We start from the raw sequence: 13,372 nt of genomic DNA, 5'->3' as shown, positions 1-13,372 counted from the left end.
TTATTCCAGATCTAGATAGGAGCCCGAGTGCTTGTACTGTGGGAAGCCTGAGGCTTTCTATTTATTATGAAGCATGGAAAATAACATTGTGTTAGGATACCAAACAACACCCCAACTTTTGTTAGAATACTGGACGAGAGCCCCAAGCAATTTTCCAATTTGTAAAACTGTGAGGAAAGGATCCTTCACCCCAGGAGTGATGACTCTGACCAATAAGTATCTTTTATGTTAAAAAAACTTTAATTTAAACACAGAATTAACCACATTAATATCAAATAAATAACTTTATAGTTCTTAAATAAAAGGAAAAACTTGAACTTACTATCTACACCTGCCACTAATTCCAATTAAGCAATCCAGTACAGTTCAAGTGCCACTTACAAAGAAAGTTAACAAAACAGGCTACTTGCTTAACTGTGCAGACCTTTGGAAAGAGTTCCTTTCAAGACAGATCCAATGCACTTCTGCTCAACCTAACAGCATTTGGCAAAACTGCTGTTCAACATAAAATCCTATAACCGACTGCAAAACCACAGACAGACCTGGTTCCTCCCACTAATTGCAGCCCCTGTATCCCACTAAGTTCCATGACCTGCTTAGCTAGGACTAAATACAATCCTTCTTAAATTAGCTGTACCCCAGGGAATTATCCAAAAAGGTTAGATTGTGTTACGGGGATAAAGAGGGATAGGGTGGAGGTGTGGGGCTTAAGTAGGGTGCTCTTTCCAAGGGCCGGTGCAGACTCGATGGGCTGAATGGCTTCCTTCTGCACTGTAAATTCAATGATTCTATACAAACACTATTCCATTAGCCATTTATCTGAAACCAAGTGAGTGGCTGGAATGAATAATTAGCTCACCTTTTACGACACCCTAATTGCAGCTTTAGCAGACATACTGCCTGTATATATTTTAAACCAGAGTTTTCAATAACATTACTGCCACAAATATAAAATATAATATCTATCAATTTCTACATTTGTCGCAACTGTAGCTTGAAATCGATCCTACTTTTTGTTCAATGTTGGCTGAAGGTAGAAGGAAGGAAATTACAAACTTAGTCCTTTGAGGGGCAGCATAGTGGTACAGTGGTTAGCATTGCTGCCTATGGTGCTGAAGACCCGGGTTCGAATCCCGGCCCTGGGTCACTGTCCGTGTGGAGTTTGCACATTCTCCCTGTGTCTGTGTGGATTTCACCCCCACAACCCAAAGATGTGCAGGATAGGTGGATTGGCCACGCTAAATTGCCCCTTCATTGGAAAAAAAGAATTGGGTACTCTAAATTTTTTTTTTTAAACTCAGTCCTTTGTGAGGTCAAACTCTACTTGCATTGATACTTGTGTCATAGTATGAAACCCGTGATTGGATGAGAGGTTGGACAATGGTAAAAGTGCAGGTTGCATAGGATTGCTTCAGATGCTTTTAAATTGACCAGAAAGTAATGCTTGCATTGTCAATTTCTGATGCATGGGCTGCAATGCGCACCCTGTAACAGCTCCAGTGCAAAAGTGAGTTTTACCAGCAGCTGTTCTCTATATAACTAGTCAATTTACAAAGGGATTGCTGGTTGTCTGTGACCCATGCATTGGCAATGAGGAGCAGAGGCATGATTCTAAAGCCAGTGGAAAAACAACTTTAAAATCAAGAAATTGTGATTTAGCCCTGTATTCTGCCTGGGGAAATCGGGCAGCATAATCAAAGACCCCTCCCACCGGGCTTGCTCACTCTTCCAACTTCTTCCATCGGGCAGGAGATACCAAAGTCTGAAAACACGTACCAAAGTCTGAGAACATGCACGAACAGACTTAAAAACAGCTTCTTCCCAGCTGCTACAAGACTCCAAGACAACCCTCTTATGGACTGACTTCATTAACACTACACCCCTGTATGCTTCACCCGATGACGGTGTTATGTAGTTACATTGTGTACCTTGTGTTGCCCTATTATGTATTTTCTTTTATTTCCTTTTCTTTTCATGTATTTAATGATCTGTTGAGCTGCTCGCAGAAAAATACTTTTCACTGTACCTTGGTACAAGTGACAATAAACAAAATCCAAAATCCAATTCCGTCTTTTCACCATTTCGCTCAAATTCTTTGTACTGAAATGCACCTGATTTTCTGTGAACCGATTTATATTATTTGCTCGAGTTGCTTCCTCTGATTGAGTTACATTGTTAAATTTGCTGTGGAATGGATACTACAATGTGACAAGATATAAAGGCTGTAAGTAGCAAGAAATACAGGTTAATGTCATGCAACACGATGTGTAAATTTCTAAAAGCTATTTTTATGTATTATGGAAAATTGAAGGCTCATCACTCTGATGATTCCTAACCAGACTTGAACAGGCAAAAACAATTTTGGCTGTGGTGGAGCTGAGTCGTAAGGGAAACGTTACCCCTTAGTGTCCAGGGTTACGGGAACAGGGCGGGGAAAGTGAGCTTAAGTGGGGTGCTATTTCAGACGGTCGGTGCAGACTTGATGGGTCGAATGGTCTCCTGCAATGTAGGGATTCTATGGATTCTAACACACTTGAGAAGAACAAACTAGTGCTTCTTTACTGATGATTTTTAAGGCATTCAATTTTTTAAAATAAATTTAGAATACCCAATTATTGTTTTCCAATTAAGGCCCAATCCACCTAGCCTGGGCATCTTTGGATTGTGGGGGCGAGACCCATTCAAACACGGGGAAAATGTGCAAACTCCACACTGACAGTAACCCGGGGCCGGGATTGAACCCAGGTCTTCATCGCCATGAGGTAACCGTGCTAACCACTAGGCCACAGTGCCGCCCGTTCTTAAGGCATTCAAAGTGCTGAGTTTGAAAGCACCGTTACATGTAGGGTGACATAACAAAAAGCATCTTTCAGCAAGTTTTGGAGCGCCAGCAATATTGAATCAAAACTCAGTTGTTGATTTCAAGTACAAACAAAGAAATGTACAGCACAGGAACAGGCCCTTCGGCCCTCCAAGCCCGTGCCGACCATGCTGCCCGACTAAACTACAATCTTCTACACTTCCTGGGTCCGTATCCCTCTATTCCCATCATATTCATGTATTTGTCAAGATGCCCCTTAAATGTCACTATCGTCCCTGCTTCCACCACCTCCTCCGGTAGCGAGTTCCAGGCACCCACTACCCTCTGCGTAAAAAACTTGCCTCGTACATCTACTCTAAACCTTGCCCCTCTCACCTTAAACCTATGCCCCCTAGTAATTGACCCCTCTACCATGGGGAAAAGCCTCTGACTATCCACTCTGTCTATGCCCCTCATAATTTTGTATACCTCTATCAGGTCTCCCCTCAACCTCCTTCGTTCCAGTGAGAACAAACCGAGTTTATTCAACCGCTCCTCATAGCTAATGCCCTCCATACCAGGCAACATTCTGGTAAATCTCTTCTGCACCCTCTCTAAAGCCTCCACATCCTTCTGGTAGTGTGGTGACCAGAATTGAACACTATACTCCAAGTGTGGCCTAACTAAGATTCTATACAGCTGCAACATGACTTGCCAATTCTTATACTCAATGCCCCGGCCAATGAAGGCAAGCATGCCGTATGCCTTCTTGACTACCTTCTCCATCTGTGTTGCCCCTTTCAATGACCTGTGGACCTGTACTCCTAGATCTCTTTGACTTTCAATACTCTTGAGGGTTCTACCATTCACTGTATATTCCCTACCTGCATTAGACCTTCCAAAATGCATTACCTCACATTTGTCTGGATTAAACTCCATCTGCCATCTCTCCGCCCAAGTCTCCAAACAATCTAAATCCTGCTGTATCCTCTGACAGTCCTCATCGCTATCCTCAATTCCACCAACCTTTGTGTCGTCTGCAAACTTACTAATCAGACCAGTTACATTTTCCTCCAAATCATTTATATATACTACAAAGAGCAAAGGTCCCAGCACTGATCCCTGTGGAACACCACTGGTCACAGCCCCTCAATTAGAAAAGCATCCTTCCATTGCTACTCTCTGCCTTCTATGACCTAGCCAGTTCTGTATCCACCTTGCCAGCTCACCCCTGATCCCGTGTGACTTCACCTTTTGTACTAGTCTACCATGAGGGACCTTGTCAAAGGCCTTACTGAAGTCCATATAGACAACATCCACTGCCCTACCTGCATCAATCAACTTAGTGACCTCCTCGAAAAACTCTATCAAGTTAGTGAGACACGACCTTCCCTTCACAAAACCGTGCTGCCTCTCACTAATACGTCCATTTGCTTCCAAATGGGAGTAGATCCTGTCTCGAAGAATTCTCTCCAGTAATTTCCCTACCACTGAAGTAAGGCTCACCGGCCTGTAGTTCCCGGGATTATCCGTGCTACCCTTCTTAAACAGAGGAACAACATTGGCTATTCTCCAGTCCTCCGGGACATCCCCTGAAGACAGTGAGGATCCAAAGATTTCTGTCAAGGCCTCAGCAATTTCCTCTCCAGCCTCCTTCAGTATTCTGGGGTAGATCCCATCAGGCCCTGGGGACTTATCTACCTTAATATTTTTTAAGACACCCAACACCTCATCTTTTTGGATCTCAATGTGACCCAGGCTATCTACACACCCTTCTCCAGACTCAACATCTACCAATTTCTTCTCTTTGGTGAATACTGATGCAAAGTATTCATTTAGTACCTCACCCATTTCCTCTGGCTCCACACATAGATTCCCTTGCCTATCCTTCAGTGGGCCAACCCTTTCCCTGGCTACCCTCGTGCTTTTTATGTACATGTAAAAAGCCTTGGGATTTTCCTTAACCCTATTTGCCAATGACTTTTCGTGACCGCTTCTAGCCCTCCTGACTCTTTGCTTAAGTTCCTTCCTACTTTCCTTATATTCCACGCAGGCTTCGTCTGTTCCCAGCCTTTTAGCCCTGACAAATGCCTCCTTTTTCTTTTTGACGAGGCCTACAATATCTCTTGTTATCCAAGGTTCCCGAAAATTGCCGTATTTATCCTTCTTCCTCACAGGAACATGCCGGTCCTGAATTCCTTTCAACTGCCACTTGAAAGCCTCCCACATGTCAGATGTTGATTTGCTCTCAAACATCCGCCCCCAATCTATGTTCTTCAGTTCCCGCCTAATATTGTTATAATTAGCCTTCCCCCAATTTAGCACATTCATCCTAGGACCACTCTTATCCTTGTCCACCAGTACTTTAAAACTTACTGAATTGTGGTCACTGTTACCGAAATGCTCCCCTACTGAAACATCTACCACCTGGCCGGGCTCATTCCCCAATACCAGGTCCAGTACCGCCCCTTCCCTAGTTGGACTGTCTACATATTGTTTTGAGAAGCCCTCCTGGATGCTCCTTACAAACTCCGCCCCGTCTAAGCCCCTGGCACTAAGTGAGTCCCAGTCAATATTGGGGAAGTTGAAGTCTCCCATCACCACAACCCTGTTGTTTTTACTCTTTTCCAAAATCTGTCTACCTATCTGCTCCTCTATCTCCCACTGGCTGTTGGGAGGCCTGTAGTAAACCCCCAACATTGTGACTGCACCCTTCTTATTCCTGATCTCTACCCATATAGCCTCACTGCCCTCTGAGGTGTCCTCCCGCAGTACAGCTGTGATATTCTCCCGAACCAGTAGCGCAACTCCGCCTCCCCTTTTACATCCCCCTCTATCCCGCCTGAAACATCTAAATCCTGGAACGTTTAGCTGCCAATCCTGCCCTTCCCTCAACCAGGTCTCTGTAATGGCAACAACATCATAGTTCCAAGTACTAATCCAAGCTCTAAGTTCATCTGCCTTACCCGTAATACTTCTTGCATTAAAACATATGCAAACTTCTATTTGAATAACATCAGTTGACATTGAACTATAATTTATCCTGCTTCTCATGACATTGTATATACCTCTGATAGCAGATTCTCCCTCCTTTGACGTGATTTGGTCAGCAGAAATGTTCGGGCCTGAATTGAATGAGAAATGAGAGGAACTAAGACTTTGCAATCTGGTGTGGCGATGCTCCATTCAAGTATATAAAAACCTGAATGGTTTTTCGATAATGTCAACTCCCATGAACACTTTCAAGGTACACAAGGTTATAAAGACTATGGAATAAACAAATGTTCAGAAAATCTGTCAGGCGCGGAAACATTGATATTCAAAACTATGAATGGTAATGTCTTCACCCAAGAGAATGAGGAGGTAGGTATGGAACACATGGAGAGACTGTGAGGTTCTTGAGAAAATTGACATAGGGAATGACAAGGTATTGGAGGTTTTGGCAGGCTTAAAAGTGGATAAATATCCAGGTCCAGATGAATTGTGTCCCAGGCTGCTGTGGGAGGCAAGGGAGCAGATTGCAGGAGCTCTGACCCAAATTTTTAATTCCTCTCTAGCCACGGGGGAGGAGTCAGAGGACTGGAGAACAGATAATGTGCTTCCACTAGTTAAGAAGAGTTGCAGAAATAAGCCAGGGAACCATAGACCAGTGAGTCTCATGTCAGTGGTAAGTAAACTATTGGTCAACATTCTGAAGGAGAGAATCAATTGCCACTTGCAGAAGCAAGGTTTGATCAGGGATAGTCAGCATGGCTTTTGTCAGAGGGAGGTCATGCCTCACAAAATTTGATTGAATATTTTGAGGAGGTATCAGGTGTGTAGATGAGGGTAGTGCAATTAACGTAGTTTATATGGATTTCAGCAAAGCCTTTGACAAGGTCCCACATAAAGAGACTTATAAAGAAAGAAAATGCACATGGGATACATGGTAACTTGATAAGGTGGATTCAAAATTGGGTTAGGTGTAGGAGACAGAGGGTGATGACAGATGGCTGCTTTAGTGACTGGAAGCCAGTGTCCAGTGGATTACCACAGGGATCTGTGCTGGATTCCCTATTATTCGTCATTTATATAAACGACATAGATGACTATGGGGGGTAGGATCAGTAAGTTTGCGGATGACGAAAAGATTGGCTGAGTGGTTAACAGTGAGGTTGAGTATCTTGGGTTACAGGAAGATATAGACGGGATGGTCAAATGGTTATATAAATGGCAGATGGAATTTAACCCTGAAAAGTGGAGGTGGTACACTTTGGAAGGAATAATTTGACAAAGAAATAATCAATAAACGGCATGACATTGAGAAGTTCCGAGGAACTAAGGGACCTTGGCGTGGTCGCCCATAGATCTCTGAAGGCGGGTGAGCAGGTTAGTAGGGTGGTGAAAAAGACATATGGGGCACTTGCCTTTGTCAATTGAGGCATTACAAAAGCAGGGAGGTCATGTTGGAGTTGTATAGAACTTTGGTGAGGCCACAGCTGGAGTGTTGTGTGCAATTCTGGTTGCCACTTTATAAGACTGATTGCACAGGAGAGGGTGCACAGGAGATTCACTAGGATGTTGCCTGGGATGGAACATTTAAGTTATGAAGAGAGATTGGATAGGCTTGGATTGTTTTCGTTGGAACAGATAAAACTGAACAGCCAGTCACAAGGGGACAGAAGTTCAAGGTGGGCAGCAGGGTGTTTAGGGGGTTTTGAGGAAAAACCTTTTTACTCAGAGACTGGTGGCGACAGCAGCTTTTGGATATTAACGTTTTTTTTTGTTTTTTTTTTTAAATATATTTTATTGAAAATTTTTCCCAAACAACAATTTTTTCCCTCTTACAAAGCAAACGTAGCAGTAAAGAATTTTTTAACAATACACAAATAACTAAACCCCATAATCTTTTGACATAAACTAAACTAAACCTCCCCCCCCCCCCCACCCCCTTCCCCCTGGGTTGCTGGTGCTGGTCATCTGTCTTCCCTCTAACGTTCCCCTAGGTAGTCGAGAAATGGCTGCCAACGCCTGGTGAACCCTTGAGCCGATCCTCTCAGGGCAAACTTTATCTGCTCCAATTTAATGAACCCCGCCATATCGTTTAGCCAGGCCTCCAGTCCGGGGGGTTTCGCCTCCTTCCACATGAGTAGGATCCTACGCCGGGCTACTAGGGACGCAAAGGCCACAACGTCGGCCTCTTTTGCCTCCTGCACTCCCGGCTCATCCGCAACTCCAAATAGAGCTAGCCCCCAACCTGGTTTGACCCGGGCCTTCACCACCTTCGAAATCACTCCCGTCACTCCCTTCCAATACCCCTCCAGTGCCGGGCACGCCCAAAACATATGTGCGTGGTTTGCTGGGCTCCCGCCGCACCTCCCACATTTGCCCTCCACTCCAAAGAACCTGCTCAATCTTGCTCCCGTTATGTGTGCTCTATGTAGCACCTTAAATTGAATCAGGCTAAGCCTGGCGCATGAGGAAGAGGAATTTACCCTGCTTAGGGCATCAGCCCACATACCCTCCTCTATCTCCTCCCCTAGTTCTTCTTCCCACTTTCCTTTTAGTTCGCCCACCAACTCCTCCCCCTCTTCCCTCATCTCTCGGTATATCTCTGACACCTTGCCCTCTCCGACCCACACCCCTGAAAGCACTCTGTCCTGAGTCCCCTGTGTCGGGAGCAGCGGAAATTCCCCCACCTGTTGTCTAGTAAATGCCCTCACCTGCATATATCTCAGGAAGTTTCCCCGGGGCAACTTATACTTTTCCTCCAATGCTCCCAAGCTCGCAAAAGTCCCATCTATAAATAAATCTCCCACCCTCCTAATTCCCAACTGGTGCCAGCTCTGAAATCCTCCATCCATTCTTCCTGGGGCGAACCTATGGTTGTTCCTAATTGGGGACCCCACCAGGGCACCCCGCACCCCTCTTTGTCGCCTCCACTGTCCCCAGATATTCAATGTTGCCGCCACCACCGGGTTCGTGGTAAACCATTTTGGCGAGAACGGTAGCGGCGCCGTCACCAGCGCCTCTAAACTCGTCCCTTTACAGGACTTTCTCTCCAGTCTTTTCCACGCCGCTCCCTCACCCTCCATCATCCATTTACGTATCATTGCCACATTGGCGGCCCAATAGTAATCGCCCAAGTTCGGTAGTGCCAATCCTCCTCTGTCCCTGCTACGCTGAAGGAACCCCCTCCTTACTCTCGGAACTTTCCCTGCCCACACGAAGCTCGTGATGCTCCTATCTATTTTATTGAAAAAGGTCTTAGTGATTAGTATAGGGAGACATTGAAATACAAATAAGAACCTCGGGAGAACCATCATCTTAATTGCCTGCACCCTGCCCGCCAGCGACAGAGGCTGCATGTCCCACCTCTTGAAGTCCTCCACCATTTGTTCTACCAGCCGTGTCAGATTAAGTCTGTGCAAGGTTCCCCAGCTCCTAGCGATCTGAATCCCCAGGTATCGGAAGTTTCTTTCCACTTTCCTTAGAGGCAGGCCTTCTATCTCTCTACTCTGGTCCCCTGGATGTATCACAAATAATTCACTCTTCCCCATGTTTAGCATATACCCCGAGAAATCCCCGAACTCCCTCAACATTCGCATAACCTCTATCATCCCCCCGCTGGGTCCGACACATATAACAATAGGTCATCTGCGTATAACGAGACTCGGTGTTCTTCTCCCCCTCTAATCACCCCTCTCCATTTCCTGGAGTCTCTCAACGCCATGGCCAGAGGTTCAATTGCCAACGCGAACAACAATGGAGACAGCGGGCATCCCTGTCTTGTTCCCCTATATAGTCGGAAATACTCCGATCTTTGTCGACCCGTAACTACACTTGCCGTTGGAGCCCCATAAAGAAGTTTGACCCAGCTAATAAACCCGTTCCCGAACCCAAACCTCCTTAACACTTCCCATAAATACTCCCACTCCACCCTATAAAATGCCTTCTCTGCATCCATTGCCGCCACTATCTCTGCCTCCCCCTCCACTGGGGGCATCATTATCACCCCTAATAGTCGTCGCAAGTTAACATTCAGTTGTCTCTCTTTTACGAACCCTGTCTGGTCTTCGTGCACCACCCCCGGGACACAGTCCTCTATCCTCGATGCCAGTACCTTTGCCAGCAATTTGGCGTCCACGTTCAATAATGAAATAGGTCTATAGGACCCGCACTGCAACGGATCTTTATCCCTCTTCAAAATTAGCGATATCGTCGCCTCCGACATTGTCGGGGGTAAAGTCCCTCCTTCCCTGGCCTCATTGAACGTCCTCACCATTAACGGGGCCAACAAGTCCACATATTTTCTGTAAAATTCCACCGGGAACCCGTCTGGTCCCGGAGCCTTCCCTACTTGCATGCTTCCCAGTCCCTTAATAACCTCGTCCACCCCAATCGGTGCCCCCAGGCCTACCACCTCCTGCTCCTCCACTTTCGGGAACCTCAATTGATCCAGGAACTGCCGCATCCCCTCCTCTCCCTCTGGGGGTTGAGACCTATACAGTCCCTCATAAAAGGTCTTGAACACCTCATTTATCTTTCCTGCTCTTCGCACAGTGTCTCCGCTTTCATCCCTAATTCCTCCTATCTCCCTCGCTGCTGTCCTCTTTCGCAATTGATGAGCCAGCAGGCGACTAGCCTTTTCCCCATATTCATACCTCCTCCCCTGTGCCTTCCTCCACAGCACCTCCGCCTTTCTGGTGGTCAGAAGGTCAAACTCCGTCTGGAGTCGTCTCCTCTCCCAGTACAGTCCCTCCTCCGGGGTCTCTGCAAATTCCCTGTCCACCCTTAAAATCTCCCCCAGTAATCTTTCCCTTTCCTTGGCCTCTGTTTTCCTTTTGTGGGCTCCAATAGAGATCAGCTCTCCTCTGGCCACCGCTTTTAGTGCTTCCCATACCACTCCCATAGGGACCTCGCCGTCGTCATTGACCTCCAGGTATCTCTCAATACACCCCCGCACTCTTGCACACACTCCCTCATCCGCCATCAATCCCACATCTAATCGCCAGAGTGCTCTCTGCTCCCTTTCCTCTCCTAATTCCAGGTCCACCCAATGTGGGGCATGGTCCGAAACCGCTATGGCTGAATACTCAGCTTCTTCCACCCTAGAGATCAACGTCCTTCCAAAAACAAAAAAATCTATCCGGGAGTACACTTTATGGACATGGGAGAAGAAGGAGAACTCCCTAGCCCTCGGTCTAAGAAATCGCCATGGATCCACTCCCCCCATTTGGTCCATAAACCCCTTAAGCACCTTGGCCTCTGCCGGCCTTCTTCCGGTCCTTGAGCTGGATCTATCTAGCCCCGGGTCCAGCACAGTATTAAAGTCCCCTCCTAAAATCAAGTTTCCTACCTCCAGGTCCGGTATACGCCCCAGCATCCGTCTCATAAATCCCGCATCGTCCCAGTTCGGGGCATATACATTAACCAACACGACCTCCATTCCCTCCAGCCTGCCACTCACCATTACATATCTACCTCCGCTATCTGCTACGATGTTCTTTGCTTCAAATGCTACCCGTTTCCCCACCAAAATGGCCACCCCTCAGTTCTTTGCGTCTAGACCTGAGTGGAACACCTGTCCCACCCATCCTTTCCTTAACCTAACTTGGTCCGCCACCTTTAGGTGCGTCTCTTGGAGCATAACCACGTCTGCCCTTAGTCCTTTCAAATGCGCGAGCACGCGGGCCCTTTTTATCGGTCCGTTCAGGCCTCTCACGTTCCACGTGATCAGCCTCACTAGGGGGCTTCCTGCCCCCCTCCCGTGTCGACTAGCCATTACCTTCTCTAGGCCAGTCCCATATCCCGCCTCCGCGCTCCCACTCGCTCCCCCAGCGTCGCATACCATCCCCGTCCACCCACTCTTTAGCCATTTCCTTTTGGATTTCCGCAGCAGCAACCCAGTTGTCTCCCCCCCCCCCCCCCCGCTAGATCTCTTTCTAGCGTGATTGCTCCCCCCATATTACTTCCGTAAGTCAGCTGACTTCAACTGACCCCGGCTACTCCTGCTCACTCCTCGATCCCCCCGTGTGGGGAACTCCCATCCGCCTTACGCCTGTCTTCCCGCCATATTCTTTCGGGCGCGGGAACATCCCTTTACCTGACCCGCCTCTTGTGGCGCAGCTCCCTTTCCCCTCCCCCTCCCCTTCCTCATTCTCCATCTATGTCCCGTCTTTCCCCCCTCACCGGTGCCCACATTTCCCAATGTCTCCCCTCTTCCCAATTTACTTCTCAATTAACTTCAACCATAACATTAACAATAACATTTCCTGCAGCATCAGTCCCTCAGTTCCGATCCAATTTCTCCTCTTTGATAAAGGTCCATGCTTCCTCCGCCGTCTCGAAATAATGGTGTCTCTCCTGATACGTGACCCATAGTCTTGCCGGCTGCAGCATCCCGAACTTCACCTTTTTATGCAACACCTCCTTGGCTCGGTTAAAGCTCGCCCTCCTTCTCGCCACCTCCGCACTCCAATCCTGGTACACCCGTACCACTGCATTCTCCCATCTGCTACTCCGCACCTTTTTAGTCCATCTCAGGACCTCTTCTCTATCCGGAGGAAACCCACGCACACACGGGGAGAACGTGCAGACTCCGCACAGACAGTGACCCAGCCGGGAATCAAACCTGGGACCCTGGAGCTGCGAAGCAATTGTGCTAACCACAATGCTACCGTGCTGCCCATTATTTATTGTGATCATTATTATGTATGTGTATTATTGTGTAATAGATCATGCTGCACCACATATTAATTTAATTTGCTGTCAGCATCACATCTGAAGGTCATTTCAACCCTGTAATAATGAACTGTAATGCAGTTGGCCCAATGGGTTATCTCTGTAATATTGCTGCAGTAATTACTGATGTCCGCTTTGTATTAACTTGCAAGTACAGTCTAGTGGGTGGTACCAAATTGAAACAAGCCCAAGCCAAGTAAATTGGGCATCTCTTCTAGTCCTGAGGAAGATGGGTGGTTTATGAAAGCTATGGAGTACTCCTTAACAAAGTGTAATACATTATTAGTTACACATGAGTGCGTTAGGAATTAGTATGCGGGTTGCAAATTTTCCAGATCTAAAATGGGTGCTGTGAAGTCAAATTCTTCACTTTGACATTCCACACTGTATGTGTGCTGGACCTTCATAATTGTCTCCTGGTGGTCATCTGAAACTACTGCAGGCATATTTAAATGTGCTAATCAGTGTCCAGCACCTGAACCGGAGAATGAAACCTGAAACTGGTATCTATGTGCCCCTGAAATGTTACTTCCTTAACCCACCCTGTTAATCATGGCTTGAACAATCCAGTAGGGTCTTGTTTTCTTCGTTATCTATTAAGGTGCTCCCCTGAGTTGATTCCCCAGTCGCTACAGCTTGGGAAGTGGAAGGTTGTTGAATTTCCCCTGAGGGCACTTTAGATGACTTTGATGGGCAGCTTCAACAAGCTCTGATCCTTAAGGACCAGCTGCAGACTGCTGGACCTTATCTTCGACTCGGGATGTCTGGGCCAGCTGTCCGGCGCCAAAATGGGCTCCTGGGTCATACGCAAGAAGAGAATGCATGTGTAATAATAGACTCTGAAAGCTG

The 13,372-nt window shown here is 46.9% G+C and overlaps 1 protein-coding gene across 2 annotated transcripts in view; it reads left to right on the top strand.

The window, feature by feature from the left end:
* The window catches only part of stx8 (syntaxin 8), a 177,413-nt gene that overhangs the window by 149,732 nt on the left and 14,309 nt on the right, over positions 1-13,372 (top strand). The window contains exon 8 of one of the 2 annotated variants that reach the window (XM_072483331.1): positions 6,358-6,605. The exons of the other annotated variant lie outside the window; for it this stretch is intronic. Coding sequence (XP_072339432.1) covers positions 6,358-6,590 — 233 coding nt within the window. The 3' untranslated portion in view covers positions 6,591-6,605. Of the gene's footprint in view, positions 1-6,357; positions 6,606-13,372 lie in introns of those variants that run through there. 2 annotated transcript variants of the gene reach the window in all.

The sequence above is a fragment of the Scyliorhinus torazame genome, chromosome 18, assembly GCF_047496885.1.
Source record: "Scyliorhinus torazame isolate Kashiwa2021f chromosome 18, sScyTor2.1, whole genome shotgun sequence".
NCBI lineage: Eukaryota > Metazoa > Chordata > Chondrichthyes > Carcharhiniformes > Scyliorhinidae > Scyliorhinus > Scyliorhinus torazame.
This window is presented reverse-complemented; position numbering and strand designations above follow the sequence as displayed.